This window comes from Physeter macrocephalus, chromosome 18 (assembly GCF_002837175.3).
Source record: "Physeter macrocephalus isolate SW-GA chromosome 18, ASM283717v5, whole genome shotgun sequence".
Lineage (NCBI taxonomy): Eukaryota > Metazoa > Chordata > Mammalia > Artiodactyla > Physeteridae > Physeter > Physeter macrocephalus.
The window spans coordinates 7482236-7504718 of record NC_041231.1 but is presented as its reverse complement, the minus strand read 5'-3'; the positions used below and the strand labels follow the sequence as shown (position 1 = coordinate 7504718).

The window sequence follows — 22483 nt, the reverse complement described above, 5'->3', positions numbered from 1 at the left end:
ACTCCCAACCACTGCGCCACCAGGGAAGCCCCTCTGGCATTATTTTGAGCTGTGTCTTTGTTGACATATGAGATGTTACATATGGGGAAACTGAGGCTCAGGGGGACTTGCCCAAGGTCAGCAAAAAGTGAGTGGCAGGGTCTCCTAGGACTGGGCTGATCCCAGTATCACTTGCAGTCTTGGAGTAGCTAGCCCGTTGGTGGCATTGTAATAATGCCTGCCAGGGTGTAACAGGAGGGCTCCAGTGCAGGGAGCCCTGGGATGAAGGAGTCCCTGCTGTCCACAAGCCCCCAGCTGCCCAGAGTAGTAGGATTGAGGGATCCGTTGCAGGCTGAGGTGGGGGAATACCGCCAGTATGCACCACCAGTCTATTTATTTATTAAAAAAAATTTTTTTTGAATTTATTTATTTTATTTATTTATTTTTGGCTGCGTTGGGTCTTTGTTGCTGTGCACGGGCTTTCTCTAGTTGCAGCGAGCGGGGGCTACTTGTCGTTTCAGTGCGTGGGCTTCTCATGGTCGTGGCTTCTCTTGTTGCAGAGCACGGGCTCTAGGCACTCGGGCTTCAGTGGTTGTGGCTCGTGGGCTCAGTAGTTGTGGCTCGTGGGCTCTAGAGCGCAGGCTCAGTAGCTGTGGCGCTCGGGCTTAGCTGCTCCGCGGCATGTGGGATCTTCCCAGACCAGGGCTTGAACCCGTGTCCCCTGCATTGGCAGGCAGATTCTTAACCACTGCGCCACCAAGGAAGCCCCCACCAGTTTATAATACCAGTATACTGAACAGGAGCAGAGGCCTGGGGCAAGGAGCATTCTTTGAGAGGAGGACTTGGGTAGGATGGCCTTAGGGGATTTAAGCAAACAGAGGCGCCAAGAAAACCCCTGGGATTGCGGTGCTAGAGCAGCAGGCCTGCGGGACCTGGAAGGGAGTGGGAGCCAGAGCCTGGAGGTGTGTGGGGTCAGGGCTTGCAGTTTCAATTTCTAGGTGGTAGGAGATATCGGGGAACTTTGAGCAGGGGCATGACTGCCAAAGTAAGGTTGCACCATATGAAATTGCCACAAGTCAGTGGTTTTAGGCCCACAAAAATAGCAACATTATACGATTCAATCTAATGGGAATTCTGGAAGAGTCATTAAAGAGTGGGTACAGAATTCATTCATTCACTCACTCACGCGTTCACCAAAAACTTCTTGAGTGCTCTCTGTGGCTGGAGGCTGCCCTTTCAGCCTCTGTGGTCAGGGAAGGCCTCTGGATTTGTGAGGGAGGTGTCTGGGGGAAGACAAAGGGGACGGCAGGTGCAAAGGCCCTGAGGCAGGAATGTGCTTGGTGGTTTGACAAACAGCACGGAGGCCGGTGTGGCTGGAGTACAGAGAGACTCAGAGGTCAGAGAAGGAGCCAGGAGGCAGACATTGTGGCACCTGTCAGGCCAAGTCCGGGGTTTGGATTCTCCTCTGGTGAGTGGAGGGGCAAGTGTGGGAGTGAGGAGTCTGGTCCAGTCTTCCAGGCAGGAGGTGGCAAAGTGGTAGCGGTGGAGACCCGCTTTGGCCGTGAGCTGCCGCGATAGAGAGAGACTGACAATCTGGAGGCTGGTTAGGAAGGAGTTACCCTGGTCTGGGCTTCTCAGGTGGTGTCAGTGGGAGCAGAGGAGGGGGAGGTCAAGATGAGACCCTGCGAGTCTGAGGAGTCACTTCCCCTCTGAGCCTTGGTTTCCTCGTGTGTAAACAGGCATCCTGCTCCAGGACAGCAAGAAGCAAGCCTCAGATTTATGCTTTCCAGGCTCCTCAACACTGCTCTGCCCTCATGGGATTGCCTCTTTCTGGGAATGACCAGCCAACTGGGGCTGCCTTGTAGGGGTGAGGGATCAGGAGTGTAGTCTTTGGGCACTCTGGCCATCAAGTCCACACTCTGGATGCAGGACACATCACTGGCCTTTGCAGAGACTTCCCAGAAGCTCCACCCCACACTTCTGCCTACTTCCCATTGGCCAGGACCTAGTCACATGACACACCTAGCTGCAAGGGAAGCTGGGAAATGTAGTCTTTTTTTTTTTTTTTTTTTAATTCCGAGCAGCTGTGATTTAAGCTAAGGGTCTGTGACGGAGCATGAAGGAGGAGATTGACATTGGGCAGAGGGCGGCAGCCCTTCACGGGTTCTGCATCCCGTGCTGAGACCCAGAGGCTCACCGTTCTCCGCCTCCTCGCGCCCAGTCCGGTCCCCGCTCTGCCTATGTTTCTGTCTCCCCTCCTGAGTGTTCTGGATTTTACTGCTTAGATCTGAGGAGAGGGCCCCACGGCAGGACCATGCAAGGCCCTCGTGGATGCTGGAAACTGAAACCCAATTCAAGCTGCCTCAGGTGGGAAGGGGAATCGTGCATCCTCGGGAACTGAAGGTCGGGGTGCCAACTTGGGGAGCCCTGGGACGTGAGCTGGCCTCAGCTGCCTCTGGGGCAGAAAGGTGTCTGTTGGGGCAGGGGGGGTCAACCTCCAGGCTCAGGTCCTGCAGGAAAGAGCCTGACCTTTCTGTGGCAGCACCTGCAAGAGCCCTGGAGCTCACTCTGATTGGATCTGGGGCCTGACTTCTGGGCATGTGTCCATCCCAAACCATCACAGGGACCACTGACAATAGGGCTGTTGTTGTCCAGGCCTGGGAGCCACACCTGCACCATCTCCCAGGGAGGGGGACTATTTGTGGGGCTTTCAGGCAGCTCGGGCGGCCGGAATGAGGACCGACCGCAGTTTGGGCGACTTCCACACACAGTCCTGGGGGCTGAAGTCCAAGATCAAGGTGCTGGCAGGGTTGGCTTCTTCTGAGGCCCCTATGCTTGGTGTGTAGAGGGTCGCCTTCTTCCTGTGTCTTCACTTGGTCTTTCCTCTGTGCACGTGCCCTGATGCCTCTGTGTGTCCTAATCTCCTCTTCTATCGACACCAGTCAGGTTGGAAGAGGGCTCACCCGAATGGCCTCATTTTAACTTAATCACCTCTTTAAAGGTCATACCTCCAAATACAGACGCATTCTGAGGTACTGAGGGTTAGGGCTGGGCATATGAATTCGGTGGCGGGGCGGGGCGGACACAATTCAGCCCATAACAAGCAGCTAGAGAGCAGCATGGTCTGCACTTTAGGGAAAAGCATATGGGGTGTGGTGCGTGCTCAGAGGTGAGATTCCCAGGTGGAAGGAGCGGATTGGACCAGTGGAGATGGCCTTGGTCTGGGTCTTGAAGGGTGGGAAGAATTTCACGGGTCAGTGAATGGGATCCCAGGCAGAGGGAACATCAGGGCAAAGACGACGTGTGATTGCTAAGGGGATGGGGCGCGGGGGTCTGCAGCCTCAGGTGAGGTGACAGGCCGGCTCTCGAGGGTCTGAAATGCCAGGGCTTATGTGACCCCACGACAAGTTTATCAACTGCTAACCAGGCTCAGTGTGGCCCTCGGGGACCCAAGAAGGCATTCACCCCGCTCCAGGTTTTTCCTTTTCGTAAATAAAACAATGAACTCCCCCTTGAATCCACCACCAGCATGGCAATTAGAATAAGGACCGGTAGCTTGCACCCCTTGGGAACGTCCCTCGGGCAACTCCTGCTTCCGCCTCCCAAGTCACACTTTCTCTATCCTGAATCTTGATGTCTAATTTATCCTACTGATATATTCCCCAGCGGTACATTATTTAGTTTGCGTTGTGTTTAATTTTGCAGAGGAAAGGCATCACACTATAGGCAGTCTTCTGGGATTTACTTCTTTCCCCTCACTATTAACAAAGCTCATCTGTGTTGTTCCTCTTAGCTGTTGTTGGTTCATTTCAGCTGTGGGGAATAGAGCCCGTCTGTGCACCCCTGCCTTGGTTGAGGGGCGTCTGGGTCGTCTCGAGCACCTGCTGTCACAGTGCCACCGCGGGTCTCCCTGTGCGCCTCTCCCGGGGCCCACGTGTGTGCTTCTGGGGTATACGCTGAGGAAGGGAATTGCTGGTCGCAGGGTATGAGGATGGACCTGAATTCTGCAGTGACCCTGCCACGTGCCACTCCCCCAGCGGGCAGTGTTGACCTACGGCGGCCTCTCTAACACGCGGGATTGCTCAGACGTCTTCGTTTTTGCCTGGGGGATGGGTGTCAAATGCTTTGTCACTGTCCTCTTGATTTACATTGCCCTGAGAAGTCCTGTGGTTGAAATCCCTTCCTATGTTTACTGGCCACGCAGGTTTACTCTTCTGTGAGTTGCCTATTCGTGCTTGTTGCCTGTTTTTCCATTTGCTTGTGTGTGGTCGTGTCACAGGTAGAAGAGTGAGGGCTGCGTCAGGCAGGACCCCAGGGAGGGTGGGTCACATGGGCCTTCACACCCCTGTCTCATCTTTTCATGGAGGATCGATGGGTGAGGGCCGGGAGCGGAGGCAGCCCTTCCTCATCCATCACCTCATGGGTCTTCTCCATCCCCGAAAGGAGGCATGTCCACCTACAGCTCGGCTCGGAGCCAGGTGGAGGCTGAGCAAGTCACGTGGGTGTTCTGTGGCAAGACTGAGATGGCCGGCGAGTTCCCTGCTGCTGGAGGGGTTCTTGTTTGTGTGGTCCTGCCAGACGTGAGATTCTTGAGGCTGCCGTGTGTGGGACACCCTCGTTTTGTTGGTGGGCCCTGAGGCAGCCACACAGCACAGGCATCCGGGTCACGCAGCCCACCTTGTCAGGTGGCAGCAGCATTCGCAGGACGTAAGACCCTAGCACCTGGTGGGTTAGGGCCCTAAGAGGATGTCCCTTCACCCTTCCAGGAGGCCCACGCGCCCGTCTCCCGCGAAGAGGAACTCAAGGAACTGGGGATTCTCCGGATTTTATTCCTGGTGCAGCAGGACAGGAAGATATGGAGTAGAAAGGGGAGAAGCTGTTGGTCCCATTTCTAATCTGAGCTCATCATGTTGATTCTACAAAGTGTATCTCCCAGTCTGTCCACTTCTCACCACCTCCCCCATCACCTCCTGGTTCACATCTCCATCTTCAGAGAGTTGTCACCCAACTCCATCAGCCCCCTAATGTACCCACCCACCCCCCAACCACCTGGCATCCAGCAAAGAATCTGCCCACGGTCCCTGTGACCACAGTGTCCCCCTGTGTAAAACCCTTCCTCTCGCTCTGAGAATAAAATGCCAACAGGTCCCCTGGTGCTTTGCTGACCTCCATGACCTGCGTCCCGACCCCCTCTCCACCCCAGCTCTGCCACCCTCTTCCCCCCTCACACGTGACTCAGTCCTTCCCACCTCAGGGCCTTTGGCCCAGCTGGTCTCTCGGCCTGGATGCTCTCCCGTCCTTCCACCCTCGGCTCACACGGCAGCCCCTCACCGGGACCGCCTGTGTAGTGTAGACCATCCATTCTCCAGCTACCCCTCACCTTCCTTGTTTTTCTCCTCATCACTTACTACTCCAGGGCACCTTCTCTATTTGTTTGCTCGTTTGTGCCGCCCAGAATAACAGTTCAGCCCTGCAGTTACCTGCCGGTTCTCTTCCCAGCTTCCCCATTGCCTGGCTGTGGACCAGGACCAAACGGCAATGATAATATACCCATCTTGCAGGTGTGGGCAGCTGAGATTACTTACGCCCCACGAGGCACCCACGACGTGCTCCATAAATCACAGCTATGTTATTCTTGTGTCTGTCCAGCCAGAAGGGCTCAGTGGATGTGGTGCACCACCGGGCACTGGTGCAGACCCCCGCCCCAGCTCCTTCTGGAGCAGAGGTCAGATTAGAAGGGCCACAGGGAGAAGCTGCTGAGCGATAGTGGGTAACCTGCACACCCCAGCATTATGCAGGCCTCCACCCAGATGCCACCTTCTCCAGGAGGCCTCCTTTGACCATCTGGCCGAGACAGCCTCCCCCGTAGGTCATGCTGTGCTCTTGTCTTTATAGCACTTACCACTTCCAGAAGTGACTTTGCATACTTTTGCAAGGCTGTGTGTGTCTGCCGTCGGTCCCTGGCCGTGGGGAAGTCCATGGAGCCCGGACCTGTCAGTCGTCTTCTCTCTGTGACCCCCAGCACCTGGCCCATGGCCTGGCACACAGTCGATGCTCAGGAAACACATGGAGAGACGCTCATCCCCCCTGGCAGGCCAGCTCCTCTCTACCCTACACGCCCAGCTGCTCTGACCCCTCCAGGGTCTTGTTAGTCTTCTGGCCCCAGGTCTGCGTGCACCGCACACATGGGAAGCGCTCTGTTCTCTTTGTTGAGTGAATGCTTTTCATTTCTGACCCAAAATACAAGACTGATCGTTCATTCCTGCATGTGATCATTCTGATCCATGTTAGGCCAGCGTTCTGTTAGCTCTCCTCCCGCATTTGCGTTGGCTTCACATGGGATCAAATGTTGACTAGGTCAAGGCCTAGGGGAGATCCGCCCTCCATGGCGTGACTCAGGAGGACCTGTTCCGCGGACTGGTCTCTACCCCTCCCCACCCCCACCTGCTGCTCTGGGGTAAAAAGGAGGGCTCCCTGGACGATAAATTTGGGAACTCGGCATGGTATACTCCCTGCTTGAGAGAGAGGCAGTGTATTAAAGGCTCTGAAAAGTCCTGCAGACAAGAGAGCAGCTTGAGGAGGCTTCCCTGGAAGTCCACGCTCCTCTGACCTCAGACTCACGGACCATCTGGTGGAGCTGCTCTTCCAAGGCACCCACACCAGGAAACACTGCTCTGGAGACCCTCACAGATTGGCCATGCTCTTACTGTGGCTTTTGGACTAACCAGCAATCCACCAAAAGTATATTCACCCACCCCCAAGTCTGACATCCTTCCCCAAGGGCACAGCGGAGGCACATTCCAGGATCTGATATGGACGTGGACGACGAGATCTATATGAGTCAGCGCCACTCTGCAAAGTCCTTGAAATCAGCCGCAAAATTCAGAACGCCTGGTTTGCTATACAAGTACAGGAAAACATTCACATGTGTGTATAACGCATATACAGTAATGCACCAAATGTATAGAATGAAGATGCACCCTATCCAACGTATTCACACGCTATTTTTTTTAGTTCAATTTTTTTTTTTTTTAAGATTCCACATATACATGAGATCATACAGTATTTGTCTTTCTGTGTCTGGCTTATCTCACTTAGCACAGTGCCCTCAAGGTCCATCCATGTTGTCGCAAATGACAGGATTTCCTTCTTTTTTGTGGGTGAATAATATTCCATTGTATGTATATACATCTATATATACACATATGCGTGTGTGTGCGCGCGTGTGCGCGTGTGTGTGCGTGTATCACATCTTCTTTCTCCATTCATCTGTCGATGGGCTCAGGTTGTTTCCATGTCCTGGCTGTTGTGAATAGTGCTGTGGTGAACAAGAAGATGCAAATATATTTTTGAGTTAGCATTTTCATTTTCTTTGGCTAAATACCCAGAAGTAGAATTGCTGTATGCTAGTTCTATTTTTAATTTTTTGAGGACTCGCCATATTCTTTTTCCGTAAAGGCTGCACCGACTTACATTCCCACACATACAGTATGTTAAATTTACTTTTCCCTGGGTGCATTTGGTTGAATTCATGTAAGTTAAGTGCTCATGGGACACCCCCCTGCCACCCACAGTATGTCCAGCCATTCATTCATTCATTCATTGGTCCCACAGATGTTTACTAGAATCTTCAGCGCGGTAAATGGCTGATGAATCGGCCACAGGGTCTGCCCTCGGGGTGCTCACCGTCTGTTGGGGACAGACAGCAGAGTCGGGGCTGAATGTGCTCTGAGGGGTCTGGTAGAAGAGCAGAGGACACCGGCCGGGTGGCACTGGGCTGGAGCGTGGAAGGCTGCCTGCAGGGTCACCTTAAATGGGCCGCCATAGCCCAGGAGGGGAAGGGTGTGGTGGGGATATGGGCAGCCGCAGCAGGCTTGCAGGTGTGACCCAGCCAGAGCCGGGGGTCCAGAGTGATCCGGGCGCTGGGTCCAGGCTGGGGGGCAGGGAGGACGGAAAGAGGCTGGAAAGAGTAGTGGAGACAAATCCATCCCACAGGGTTTGCCTGGGAGGGGAGCTGTCCGAAGAATCTCTCTCCCTTGTCTCCGGGGAGAGACAGGATGTGGGAAGATGATCAAATTCTTAGCACATATAGAAATTTGCTATGAGCCCCGCGTTATTATCAACAAAGAAATGGTGATTTCCTGGTGTGCGCTCCTGGGGACGGCTGCATTCTTTTTCAAATACTCACGACCTCCTGTTTGGTACTCCCCTGTGGAATTTTTCCAGGGAAGGGCACAGATGACCTAGGATTCAGGCCCTAGGGGCCACCCTCCTCTGTCTACCAACCGGGGAACTTGGATGCGTTTCTGGGCTTCTGCCCCTGTCCCCTTTCACTGCTTCTCCTCCCGAGTGGTCACTTCAGCAGCTCGCCCCTCTCCCTCGGGTGGCCGGCTGGGCCCAGGATCCCAGCTCTGAGAATCTGTATGCCTCGCACAGTGCCTCCGTCTTTTCACCCGTCTCGGGCGGGGTGGGTGGATGGAGCACATGTCTGGTGAGCTGATGACTGCTTAGAGGGAAGATGTGAAGACCTTTCCGGTGAGAGACACAGAAGCAAGGGGCAGGCCAGCTCCACTTTCTCTCTGCCATTTCTTAACAATACGCCATCTTGCCGGAGCAAAAGACCTATTCTTTCCCTATTCTTGCTTAGAACGCCGCTAACAAAGGACTTTTTGTCTCGCGTGCATTTTTTTTTTTTTTTTTTTCAAGCCTCAGTTCATCCTGGGTTTTAGCTCTCCTGACACCATTCTTTGAGATGAGTCTTTTGTTAGAACGTTCTCTTGCCAGCTTTCTTACGGTCGACAGACGCACACTCACACACTCCCACACCTTTACATGCACGGTCATTCATTCATTCAACCGTCGAGGCTTCGCAGATGAATAACCGGGTCCTCACAACCTCGTGGGGAGAGACTGATCTTTCAATTCAACACAGAGTAAGGATGGCGAAGGTGCTGAGCCAAAAGCCGAGGAGGGGATGTCAGGAAGGCCCTCGGAGAGGGGCCCCCGAGCTGTGGCTTGATGGAGACAGTTAACCAATGCCACGCCTAGTAAGAGCTACTGCACACTGATCCATTCCAGGTGTGGTCTTGGCTTGGTGGCTGCTGCCTTGGCTTGTTTCATCTTCCTAACAACTTTAGGAGGCAGGTGCTTTCTCATTCCCATTTTACAAAGGAGGAAACCGAGGCCTTGAGAGGTCAGTCAACTCACCCCTGGTCCTTCCCCCCCGGGGAAGTGGAGCCAGGATGTCAACCCAGCTTGATTGGCCCCCCCAGGGCCCTGCTCTGAAACCACTGAGCTACATGGCCTCTCCCCAAGCCCGTGGGAGAGGAAGGGCATTTGCCAACTGAGGGAGCAGCGTGTGGAAAGGCTTGGAGGCAGGACGGCTTGGAGGAAGCAAGGAATGCCGTGAGCATTTTTTTTTGTAAAAATTTTTTTTTATTAAATCAGGAAAAGAAAGATCCAGTTTACATGATATCAGTCAATCATACGGCTACTTTGACTTACGTTTTAATACACTCACGGTCCTATTTACTCCTCTGTACAAGTATTAAAAAAAAAACTCAGGTATTTGAATAATCTTCTGTAAGTTGGTCGTTGACCCTTGGCGGGGGACAGCAGTGCGCTCTGGCCTTCCTTGCTGGGAAGAGATGCTTAGATAGAACGGAGGCGGGAGAGAAGGGCGGGGGCTGGGAGACCAGAGTCTGTCTCTGTGGGCCTGTTACATCAGCCAGGCCCCGCCCAGACACATGCCCCCTGCAGCCCCCGTTCTTCTGTCTCTTCATCCAGAGGCCCCTAGTTCCTCTGCTCGAAGACAGCCAGATGTGGCATTCTGAGCCCAGAAGGGCTGTGAGTGTCATGCCATGGGGCTGGCAAAGGCAACCTTTTTCTGTCTGTGTATTTTCCAAATCATCATATATTTCAGCTGGTGTCACTGCAGATTGCTCACCCTCTGACCCATTGGCTTTAAATAGCAAAATAGAAAAAAATACAATGCACTTTGTGGTTTCCAGTAAGATACTGTAAATACACCCAGATAATATTCCGGTGCAAACCATTTGCAGTGGCTGCACAGGGCGGTGGAATGGAATCTTTCAGGCAGGCTTGGACATCAGTTTATTTCCTCTGTACCCGCCGGGGTCGTTATGGAGCTGGAATGCGGGGAGGGCGTCAGCCGGGCTCCCCGGGTTCATCTCAGTGATAACAACGGTCTTCACTGAGCACCTTCTGGGGAACGGGGCCTCTCTGTACACAGAGGTTTCGTTTCGTCTTCAGGGCAGCTTGGCAGTGTCCTCCTGGTGGATCCCATTTCACAGGTGGGGAAGCTGAGGCCGGGGAGCCAGCACCCTTGCTCAGGGTCACCCCGCCCTGAGTAAGGAGCAGGGCCGGGGGACTAATAGGCTCCATCTTACCCAAGTTCTGAGCTGAGGCCGCCTGAGCCTCTGCGTGGAAAGTCACCTGGAGATGCAGGTAGATTGAGAGTGAAAGAAGCCGTGGTGGAGGTGTGGGTAGGACTCCACACTGGGAGCCGGGAGACCCTGGTCCTAATCCCCCAGGTCTCGCTGCTGAGTCACTGATGAGCCTGGGCAAGTTTCCCGGCCTCTGTGAACCTCTTGTTCCAGGATGAACCCACGGGCCTCATGTCTGTGGCTCTGGGAGGCTTTTCTCTGGTTCCGGGCACAGAGGGCCCTGTGCCAGGGCAGGATGGTAGGTAGTCTCATCCTCCAACAGCCTCACTTCCTCCCACCCCTGCGGGCTCAGCTGCTCCCGCCGCCACCCAGGCCGGGTCAGGGCCACCGCAGGGGCTGCCCGTCAGCCGGGAGCCCCCTCTCCCCTCGGAGAGCCTCACGGCTGCCTCCTCCCGGCTCAAAAGTCCCTTGCTCCCGTCGCCTCCCTGTCCTGCGTCTGCAGAGTCCTCGGCTGCCGCCGAGTGAGTGAGATGGTCTTGCTCTCTGTCCCCTCAGAAGCCAAGGCCATGTCTGAATCCCTCCTCTCAGTTTCCCCAGCCCCCAGCACAGTGCCTGGCACATAGTAGGTGCGCAAGCACTATCTGTTGAGTGAAGGAACAGGGCACGGGGCTCGGTCGGGGGGGCCGAGGAGAGGCAAGGTGTGACGGAGGTTCTTCCTCTGCTTGTGCACAGGAGGGAGAGGTAGGTGGTCAAGGCAGGAGGGGGCTAGGTCTGTTCTTGGAGGGGCAATGGTCAGTGATGGGCAGTAAGCCAAGCCCAGTGTCCTCTGCCTACTGGCCCCACGCGGAAGAGTCGGGAAAGAGCCTGGGCCAGCAGTCAGTAGGACTGGGGTGGGTGTCGTAACCTTAAGGCAGGAGAGAGGGTCAGACTCTGGAGCCAGGCTGACCAGGGTTGAATCCTGGTCAGAGTACACGCCTCTCTGGGCCTCAGTTTCCACATCTGTAAAATGGAGACAAAAATGCTCCACACCTCGTAGTGTTGTCGCCAGAATGAAGCGAATTGATCTGTATTGAGTGCTTAGGAAAGAGCTTGGCAAATAGTAAGCTTTTTATGACTTTGCTGTTCTTCTTATGAGCCGTGTGCCACGGGGACCATCACCTCATTCTGTTTCTGCAGCAATAAGACACACCTTAGAGCTGCCCTTGCAGACACCCAGTAGGAGACAAATAGACAGCTTCGGGAAATTGCCCGACTGGAGGGGCTTCCCCAGGCCGAGAGTGGGGTTGTCCCGGGAGCTCCGAGCGTGGTCAGGGTCGGCGGCGTCCTCCGCGGTGGTTGGAGGCCTGTGACCCCTAGGTTTGCATCCTGGCTCTGCCTCTGTAAGTCACCTCCTCGAGCCTCAGTTGCCCACAGACACAATAATGAACTGCTGCTTACCTGGGGTGGGCGAAGGAGGCATGGATGGATGGAGGTTCAGGTGGCCTCTCACGCAAGGAATCTGCGATGGTAAGATTCTGGGATCCTCGTCTACCTTCTTTTTTTTTTGGCGGTACGCGGGGCTCTCACTGTTGTGGCCTCTCCTGTTGCGGAGCGCAGGCTCAGCGGCCACGGCTCACGGGCCCAGCCGCTCCGCGGCACGTGGGATCCTCCCGGACCGGGGCACGAACCCGCGTCCCCTGCATCGGCAGGCGGGCTCCCAACCACTGCGCCACCAGGGAAGCCCTCGTCTACCTTCTTTCTGCCGTCAAACCCTGTTCTCAGGAGGCCATCCCGTTTGAATGGGTCCTATAAGTTATTTATTGATGTTTTAACTGGTAACAGCTGAATGGCAGAAGTAAAGGCATTTTGATCAGGATTGCTGCCTTAAGGCAAAGGAGTCTCTCTCAACTGTGGGCTTTGCCACGCAGCGAGGAACTGGAAGGGTGGTTGGAGCAGGGACTGAGGGAGGACACTGCCAGCTTGGGCCTGGAATCCCAGTTCTGGCTGGTTTCTCGGTTGGCGGCCTAAGTGAATCAGTGTAATTCTCAGAGCCCCGGTTTCCTCATCGGTAACACCGTGGAGAATGGTGGCCACCGAACGGGGCTGTTGGGAAACACCTGCAAGGGGGGGTCTGGCACATAGCAGGTGCTTAACAAAGGTTACTTTCCTTCTACCCTCTCACTGCACCAAAAAGCCCCGAAACCCCAGGCCTTGGGCAGACTCTGTCCTGACGCCCTGGGGGAGGTCATGCCGAACGGGTGGAGCCCATCGCTGTTCCGCACCTGCCTGGTCAGAGCCTCTCTGAACCTCAGTCAGCTGCTTTCCCTGTAAATAGGTGACCAGAACGCTTTCCCAAAGCGCCTAGCGTGGAGCCTGGCCAGTAATAAGCACTAAATGAAGCTCACCTGGTTTTGGGCCACTGCTTGGAGTGTTCATTCATCCATCCATCTATTCATCTAACAGATATGTACTGAGCACCTCCTACATGTCAGGCCCTGGGGACACCAAGGACACATGACAAAGCGCTGCCTTCGAGGACATTATGCTGTAGGGGCAGCAGGAGTGGTGGCTGTGGTGTGAGGAACAGATGACAGTTACGTCTAAAATGGCAGGAGGGCCATGGAGAAAACTGAAGCGGGGGAGTTTCTCTCTGTATCTCTCAGGGGGCCTGTAATTCCATCCATTGTAATTATTATAATACTCACTACTGTTTATTCATGCACTGGTCCCAGGGCTCAGAGATACCTGGGACCCGCACCCGCTGGGTGAGATTCACAGATAGGGAAATGGAGGATCAGAGAGGCCCCGTGACTTGCCCAGGGTCACCCAGCTTCTGGAGGGGTGGGGTTGGCAGTGAGGTCTGCTCGTTCATTCATCCGTCACACACTATCGCGGGGGCCGTAAACAGTGGGAGACAGACAGACACGGGCCCTGCTCCCTCGGGACCCCCCAGGTCTGGCTGGGCGGCCGGAGGCTGGGTCAGCCCCCCACACTGGCCTCTGCGTGAGTCTGTCGTGTCCTTCAGTGCATCATGGAGCTCATCGAGGCCAAACGGACTTGGTGGTAAAATCGTAATCACGGCAGCAGCGGCTGGTGTTTACGGAACACGTACCCCGTGCCGGGCGCTGTGATTCAGTCCGCTCACCAGCCCGTGACGCTGTTAAGCCCATTTCGTGGAGGAAGCAACAGAGGCTTAGACGGGTTGACAGGCCTGACATTAGTTACACGGCCAGCCCACTGCCCAGGGCAGCTTTCCTGGGGGTCACTGAGGAGGGGGAAGTATGGGGGCTGGGCAGTCCTAGTCTAACACTGGCGGGCAAGGCCCCAGGTCAAGGTCAGTGGCAGGAGTCAGCAGTGACCCTTTAGCATCTGGAAGCATTGGACTGCAACAGCCAGTACCTGGGTCCCGGGGAGCCCAGAAGCTAAGAATAACGGTCCCTCTGTTTCTCGGGGGCCGTGGGTGCGGAGGTGAGGGCCAGCTTGGCGGGGAGGGAAGGCCGTGGCCCATGATGGGCTTCGCTCTGGTCTGGGAGCGCGCCTTGAACTCGGGAGTGGCGTGTGTGCAGGCTGCAGCTGCCCTTCTCCCACCCACCTTGGGATGCGCTGGGGGATCCCGGGTAGGAGCGGAAGCCATCTGCACTGCATGCGCGGCTCAGAGGGCTCAGAGATACCTGGGACCTCCACCTGCTGCGTGCTAGAACCCCACACGCTTGTCCGCAGCCCCGCCCCCACCCCCAGGGAAGAGCCTGGGGGAAGGGCAAGTCTCAGGTGGCGGGCCAGGCTCCGACCCTTCCTCAATCTGCTGCTCTGTTCTGAGTCTGATAAAGGGGATACAGTTTCCCCTTAGCTGCCGGAGGCTGCCAGTGGGGCCGCTGCCCTTTGCAGTCATTTGCTCCCCAGAGAAAGTTCTTGGTCTGAACAGGGTGTCCGGAGGCCACGACTGCAGCTCAGCGCTGCTGCCCGCCAGTTGGGTGGCCTGGGTGAACCCGACTTTTCTCTTGGCCTCGGTTTCTTCAACAAATGAAAACTCCTGCTCCTTACCTCACAGCCTTCTTATGAGGGACTGTTATTACCCTCGTCAATAGAAATCGTAATAAATCTAATATTTGGGGTCACTGTCTCATGCCAGGCCCTTTGCTAAACGCTTTACCTTTGTTAATTCTTTCTAGTTCTCTCAACCTCCCTAATTAAAGTGAGTGGTTGTCGTCCTGTTTTGTAGAGGAGGAACTGGAGCACAGAGCAGTTAGGTGACTCACCCAAGGTCACACAGCTAGAAAGTGGTGGAACAGAGATTTCCTCCCCCCATCTTATTCTCTGTATACTCTCCATCTGATGATTCTTTCTCTGATGTCTGTGAGGGTCTACTCTCGCCGTCGCCTGGGTCCTCCAGTGTATCCTTTTCTCGTGGGTTTGATTCTCAGTAGTGTGAGCTGGTGCCTGGAGACTGAGGCTCAGGCGGAGGAGGAACTGGTCCAAGTCACAGTCAGTCGGTGGCAGAGCTAGGACGGAATCCGGGCGTATGGGCTCCAGCACCCCTGTATTAACAGGGCCTCCGTGGAGTGTCAGGGCCAGGCGTCAGCACAGTGAAGCCGTCGGTCCAGCAGGTGGTCAGGCCTGCGTGTCTGCAGGGTGGCGAAGCGGTGGCCGGGGGTTGGCCTGCAGGTTGCTGGCATCCTAGCAGCCTGGGTGAGGGGCTGCAAAGTGAAGGAGGGACGGGTGAGAAGGTCCCCCTGAGTCGGGGTGACGGCGTCCTGAGACACTTCTCCATCCCCGGGGCCTCTTCCTCCAGGGCGCTTCCCTGACCCCCACCCACCCTGGCTCCGAGAGCGAACGCGTTGAGCGCCCACACTAGGCACGGGGTCCGGGTTCATCTCCATCCCGGCAGGAGGTGCCGCTCTGGGATCCAGGGAGGCCGGGAGGCTGGGTGGCAGGGTGTATCTGCACCAGGCCTAAGTGACTGCTCCCCCACTCTTGCACCCCAGCTACTCAGGACCCTTCCACCCCTCTCAACAGCCCAGCACCGCCCTGCAGGGCCCTTGAAAATTCTTAACATGTGGCTCCCAGCCCCCCAGCAGGGCCGTCTCCACCTCCACGCAGCTGGGAAGCCCTGCGGGGAAGTGACACCTCAGCAGCTCCCCAGGTCCCCACTGACCCTTTGCTGTCCTGTCCCTCCCGCCTGCCGGCGAGCAGGCCCTCTCCCCTGCCCCAGCCCTTGTCTCCTGTGTCAGTCAGAGTCCCGAGGGTGCGGGTCCCAGCCTCCTCTGGAGATGCTCACAGTCGAGTGAGGGGGCCACGGGGGTCCAGACCTCTAAACAGCAGGTGACACAGCAGCGATAGCAAGGCCACGAGCGCAGGAGCTGCTGGGTCAGGCAGGTGCCATGAGCCAGGCAGGGCGCTGAGAGCTTCACATGGACAAACTCTACTCTCTTATCATCCCCGTGAGAAAGGGACTATTGCTGTGTCCCCACTTTCCAGCGACGAGACTGAGACACAGGGAGGGGGTGGTGGTGGCTGAAGGTGGCAGAGCTACAGGCCGATGTTCTGGGGTTTCAGCCTAGGCCTCTGGCTCCAGAGCCGGGGTGCACTGGTGGTCAGAGTGCTGCTTTACAGTTTGCCACCAGGTGCCACGAGTGCTGTGCGTGTGTGCAGCGGGCATGGCCACATCAGCCTGGGGGGAGTGGGTGGTCATCCACAGAGGAGTCCCTCTTCTGGCCTCCAGCCTCTCTCCTCCGCTGCCCCGTCGACTCCCCAAGGCCGTTCAGTGACCGGGGATTGAACGGGGATGTGCGTGATGGGGGTGCCCGGGACGGAGCTTTCTCGGAGTGAGGAACGGGTGCTCGGTCAGTCTCTGTGGAGCCCCGACAGTGAGCTCAGCCTCCCTTCCCATCCCAGGACGCCCTGGACCTGAGCCCAGCCTTTCCACTCTTGTCCCCGCAGGGAGCCGGGAGGCCGCCTTCACCTACGCCATCATCGCAGCCGGCGTGGCCCACGCCATCACGGCTGCCTGCACCCAGGGCAACCTGAGCGACTGCGGCTGCGACAAGGAGAAGCAAGGCCAGTACCACCGGGACGAGGGCTGGAAGTGGGGTGGCTGCTCTGCCGACATCCGCTACGGCATCGGCTTCGCCAAGGTCTTTGTGGATGCCCGGGAGATCAAGCAGAATGCCCGGACTCTCATGAACTTACACAATAACGAGGCAGGCCGAAAGGTAGGCAGCTAGGGAGGGGAGCCGGGCGGCTCTTGCAGAGATGCTGTAAAATGGCTTATTCATAACCACGGGTGTTGGGTCTCTGGCGATGGGCCGCAGGGCTCTGCCCGCAGCCTCATTCTGCTTGCATCTGTTGTCGACTTGCTACTGGTCAGGACTGCTGTGTGGCATGACGCTTGTCGGTTACCGACAAGGTTGAATAATCGAATCTCTGTTTAAACATTGGATGTAACTCAGCAAGACGGAAGGAGGGACGGACGTGAGCTGTCATCCGCGGGCCCGCAAAATCAGCTGTACAAGACTCTGATTGTGGGGAGGAGTTGAGGTGCGTTCACTAGGAGTCATTGCTGTAGGGCAGATGCCAGGGTTGGTGATGTATCCTCGGTCACCTTAACCAAGATCTGGAGCTCAAAATAATGGAGGTGACCCTTCCCTCTTCACCGCCCCCTCAGATCCTCCTAGATTCTGGGCTCAGCTTAGAAGAGAGTCCAGGCTGTCCCAGGATGTTTCTAATGGAGGTGGCTGGCTTACGGAGGGGATGGACACCCCATCCCGTGAGGCAAGGGGGCAGACAGGTTTGCCGGCAGAGTACAGTGAGGGCCTATGGGGTGGGGCTGTCACAGGAGGGTGGGTCCTGCCTTTGTGAGGACCCGCAGTCCCCGGAGGTACCGGGCAAGGAGGGGCTCCGATGGGCCAGGCCAGACAGGGAGGGAGGGCTCCATGCCGCCAGGGTGGAGGACAGACCACTGCAGTGACAGTGTGTGTGGGCACCCCTGGGGGGGGGGGGCAGGCAGGAGCAGCAGTGGTGAGAATGGGGGAAACCGGGCCCAGGGCTGTAGGAACCAAGGAACACAGACCCCGTCCGTGGGGCCCCCAGCTTGGCTCCAGCCCGTGGAGGCTGTGCGAGAATGCCGGCCCAGGGTGGCCTCATCCTCTGGTTTTAGACCCAGATGTTCACACACAAGCACTTCTTTTTTTAGGCGTTGGCATAAAACTGGTAGTCACCAGTGACTCTTAAAAAATGTAGAAAAAGGAAGAAAGAAAGAAGGTTACTGTAGGAGCTCAAACACACACGCGCTGGCTAAGGGTGGGCCTCGAGCTGCCCATTTGGGTGCCAGCTGACCTGGCTTTGCTAGAACACGTCCGTGGGCCAGCAGTCTTCTCGCTCAGTCCTCACATCGTCCCCTGTGAACGGTAGCGTCATTATCCCATTTTGCAGGTGAAGAGGTCGAGGCACAGAGGGATTGTCACGTGCTAATCGGGAGCAAAGCCGGGATGTGAAGCCCGGCGTCTGGTTCTCGGGTTGGTGTCCTTTGCACAGTGCGGGCTGGCGGTGGGCTGCCTGGGTTCAGACCCGAGCTCTGTTGCTCGCTTCTTCCCGGGAAGGAAGCAGAGAAGGCAGGAGGGCCCTTCCCCAGGGCTGGCGCACAGCTGGTCCTCAGCACGGCGTGGGTGTGACCCCAGGCCGAGGGAGGGACCTGTCTGGTAAGTGGTGTTGGGGGGTGGCTTGCCCACCCGTGTACAGACGAATGGGAGGCACCAGCAGCCCTTCCTCCTGCCTTGGGATTCCCTCCCTCCCTCCGTCCTCTGCAGTCTCCTCTGGCGTGTCAGAGCCTCCCAGGCGGCCACGGTGAGTCACGCAGCAGGCTGCTCACCTGGTCTGTCCTAGGATGATGGCCGGGGTAGATTGCAAGGCCCTGCCGGCCCTGCCCTGTGCCGGGAGCTCCTGCTCAGGGCGGCACATTCCTCCAGGGTTCTCAGCTCTTCATTCCTCCCGATTTCTACGGTCAGATCACTTCCTAGGGCTGAGGTCATAGGTCACGGGGTCCCTCCTGGCCTTGAAGCTCCCATCCCTGGGAGTGGACAGGAGAGGGACAAGTGGCGTCTCTCTCCCCCGTTTCCTCCTGTGTGGCTACCTGGTCCAGCCACAGTGAGAATGAAGGGAGAGAGCGCTTAGCTGTGGGAAGGAAGGTCCCACGCACATCAGGCGGGAGAGGGTTTCTTTTTTGGATTTCCTTCCCATTTAGGTCACCTCAGAGGACTGAGTAGAGTTCCCTGTGCTATACAGCAGGTTCTCATTAGTTACCTGTTTTATACATAGTAGTGTATATATGTCCATCCTAATCTCCAAGTTCATCACACCCCCCTTCCCCCCTTGGTGTCCATACATTTGTTCTCTACATCTGTGTGTCTATTTCCGCTTTGCAAATAAGTTCATCTGTACCATTTTTCTAGATTCCACATATAAGCGATATTATACGATATTTATTTATCTCTTTCTGACTTACTTCACTCTGTATGACGGTCTCTAGGTCCATCCACGTCTCTGCAGATGACCCCATTTCATTCCTTTTTATGGCTGAGTAATATTCCATTGTATATATGTACCGCATCTTCTTTATCCATTCCTCTCTTGCTGGACATTTAGGTTGCTTCCATGTCCTGGCTATTGTCAATAGTGCTGCAGTGAACATTGGGGTACATGTGTCTTTTTGAATTATGGTTTTCTCCGGGTATATGCCCAGTAGTGGGATTGCTGGGTCATATGGTAGTTCTGTTTATTTATTTATTTTATTTTATTTTATTTTTGGCTGCGTTGGGTCTTCGTTGCTGCGCGCGGGCTTTCTCTAGTTGCGGCGAGCGGGGGCTACTCTTTGTTGCAGTGCACGGGCTTCTCACTGTGGTGGCTTCTCTTGTTGTGGAACATGGGCTCTAGGTATGTGGGCTTTAGTAGTTGTGGCCCTCAGGCTCAGTAGTTGTGGCTTGCGGGCTCTAGAGCGCAGGCTCAGTAGTTGTGTCTCGCGGGCTCTAGAGCGCAGGCTCCGTAGTTGTGTCTCGCGGGCTCTAGAGCTCAGGCTCCGTAGTTGTGGCTCGCGGGCTGTAGAGCGCAGGCTCAGTAGTTGTGTCTCGCGGGCTCTAGAGCGCAGGCTCAGTAGTTGTGGTGCACGGGCTTCGTTGCTCCGCGGCATGTGGGGTCTTCCCGGACCAGGGCTTGAACCCGTGTCGCCTGCATTGGCAGGCGGATCCTTAACAACTGCGCCACCAAGGAAGCCCTGGTAGTTCTATTTTTTTTTTTTTAAGGAACCTCCATACTGTTCTCCATAGTGGCTGTACCGATTTACATTCCCACCAACAGTGTAGGAGGGTTCCCTTCTCTCCACATGGGAGAGGGTTTTCTGAGCCACCCGCTCCAGCAGGCATGAGGGCTGTGCTTGCTGTGCAGGGCAGCTCTTGGGTGATGCAGATGATGGGACCGTCATACGTTGTATGGTCAACCTCAGGGGCCTTCTTGGAGTAGGTGGGCCCCAGTAAATGAGTGAGGTTTGGCTCGGCAGAGAAGAGAGGTGGAGGCATCCCAGGTAGTGGCCAAAGGCCCGGAGGAGGGGCTTGGGGCCAGTTCAGGGGCCCAGACTGGCTGGTCTGTGAGTCCCTGAAGGGGTGGCTGCAGCCGGAGGGCTGCAAGGTCACCTTCCAGGCCAGGGAGTGAGAGCCGTGGGTTTCCCCTCAGGGCTGCCCTGTCCTTACTGCTTGAGTTCCAGCTCCGATGTCCCCTCTTCAGAGAGCCTTCCCTCTCATCCCCTTGCTAGCCTTTCCCCGGGCAGTGCCTTGTTCCGAGGCCTTCTCCCCTCCCCAGATCATAAGCTGGATAAGGACAGAGACCTCGTGCATCACATTCACGGCTGCACCCAGGGCCTGGTGTACAGAGGCGCTCTAGGCGCATACAGAGTGAATGGTTGAGTTCCCTACGGTCACTGGGGAGCCACTGATGGTTCTGGAGCAGGGGGTCAGAAGTCACAGAGACTGACTCCAGGGCAGCAGAGCGAGGCCTTGGGTGGGGTCAGGAACGGCGTGTGGGCATCCTTGGTGGGGTGCGCGGGTTGGGCCTCACTTGACACTTCTGAGCAGGAATGGTTTTCCCAGCTCAGGGTGCCCCCTGCACTGCCACCATCCCCTGCTGCCTAGCTCCACTCTGGCTCAGGAGGACGCTTGAGGGTCACCTCCTGGAAGGGCAGTTCAGCCAGGCACTATATGTTTTCCAGAGCCAAGAGGTAGAATTTGGGACTCCCCAGTGTACACAGGAAAGGCCTGATTAACCACCAGTCCAGCCCCTTTGTGGTTTGGGGGTGCAGAGGCCCAGAAGGGATCCCGACTGGCCCTCAGCTACGCAGGGCAGTGGCCACACCCCTCGGCCAGGGCACGGCAGGAAGGTGGTCTCCCAGCCGAGCCCCCCACTCCCAGCCATGGGGCACCCCAAGGGCCCAGACACAGATCCGAGCGGCCAGGAGCCAGGCAGTCGCCTAGCCTGGGGAAGGTAAGGCTCAGTGTGTATCATCTCTGGGTTCCATCCCTTCTGGGGGCCTCAGTCTCCTCATCTGTCAAATGGCACTATGAACCTCGATTTGTTCTAGATCCCAGGTGCCAGTCAGGGCCAGGCGAGGGCACACACTGGAGACCCCCAGGATCCTGCAGCCTGCCATTATTCAGAGGCACGGGACCCCATTCCAGAAAGTCTGCCCACAGCAGGCTCCCGTGGGCCCCACGCACAGTGGAGCTGGAACCGGCCAGAGGAGAGGGGCCAGCCCGCAGCCGCTCCTGGCTGAGCGTCTTGGGAAGGATCACAGGTGTGTGTTTATCACCCGCTCCGTCCTCCTGCTGTGAGAAGACAAGACTCAACCTGACCACAGGCTCTGGGGCTTGTTGGCAGCTGGTGCGGGAGAAAAGCCGGGGGGGGTGGGGTGGGGTGGGGAAGGGGTGTGTGTCCCAGAGCCGAGGTGGTGGCCGGCTGAGTGGGCGGAGACTCAGGGCTTGTCCTCCGGGCAGCCCTTGGGGTGGCAGGGTGCCCCCGACTCAGCTGGCAGATCAAGAGGAATAATGCCGCGGGGGGCACCTGGCCTCACAGGACTCCGGTTTGGGTCCGGCCCAGGCAGAGCCAGGGTTTCACCTGCAGATGTGCCCGCAGGGCTGGGGGTGTCTGTGCCCTGCCTCCCCCCCCACCCCCTGTCTTGTGCAATTGTGTGGTCTGCAGGGTTGAATCAGAGGGGTCACGGTAGAAGACAGGAATGGAGGAAGCCAACAGGTCCTTCGGGGACGTGAGTTTTGAATCAGAGTCTCTCTCTATTGGAATTTTGGGGCCATAGTATTGTGGCATTGACATCACAGACGGTTCGGGTTGGGACTGTAGAATGTTAGGTTTGCATCCTCACACGGGGGGGCTTGGGATCAGGACCTTTGGTTGGGAGGGAGAGAGGCGTCAGAAGCGGTGGGTGGAAATCTTTGTTTTTTTCAAAAGTATAGCTACGTTTTAATGAAGTCATTTTTTTTTGATTAACTTGAGTAATGACACTGCAATTTAAAAAGCAAACAAAAAATGATTCACAAGAAATTTGCACTGGAGTAACTTTGAATTATTTCTTATTAATGGTGGAAGGTATAGCTCATAGTTGGTGGTAGTCCGAAGGAGCCAATAAGAAAACTTTAAATTGCTGTTTGAAATCTTTGTTTTTTAAAAAAATTTTATTTATTTTTGGCTGCGTTGGGTCTTGGTTGCTGCGCGCGGGCTCTCTCTAGTTGTGGCGAGCGGGGGCTACTCTTCGTTGCGGTGCGCGCGCTTCTCATTGCGGTGGCTTCTCGTTGCGGAGCACGGGCTCTAGACACGTGGGCTTCAGGAGTTGCAGCACGCGGGCTCAGTAGCTGTGGCTCGCGGGCTCTAGAGCACAGGCTCGGTGGTTGTGGCGCACGGGCTTAGTTGCTCCGCGGCATGTGGGATCTTCCCGGACCAGGGCTCGAACCCGTGTCCCCTGCATTGGCGGGCGGATTCTTAACCACTGCGCCACCAGGGAAGCCCCGGGTTGAAATCTTTGGATGGCAGAAGCTTTGTGGCTTTGAATCGTTTCTTTCCCACCTTTGGGG

The 22483-nt window shown here is 56.3% G+C and overlaps 1 protein-coding gene across 1 annotated transcript in view; it reads left to right on the top strand.

Moving 5' to 3' along the window:
- Window positions 1–11825: 11825 nt before the first annotated feature.
- Window positions 11826–22483, top strand: part of WNT7A (Wnt family member 7A) — a 49711-nt gene continuing 39053 nt past the window's right edge. The window contains exons 1-2 of the mRNA XM_028479390.1: window positions 11826–11891; window positions 16302–16573. Of these exons, the coding sequence (XP_028335191.1) occupies window positions 11843–11891; window positions 16302–16573 (321 nt within the window). The 5' untranslated portion in view covers window positions 11826–11842. The remainder of the gene's footprint in view (window positions 11892–16301; window positions 16574–22483) is intronic.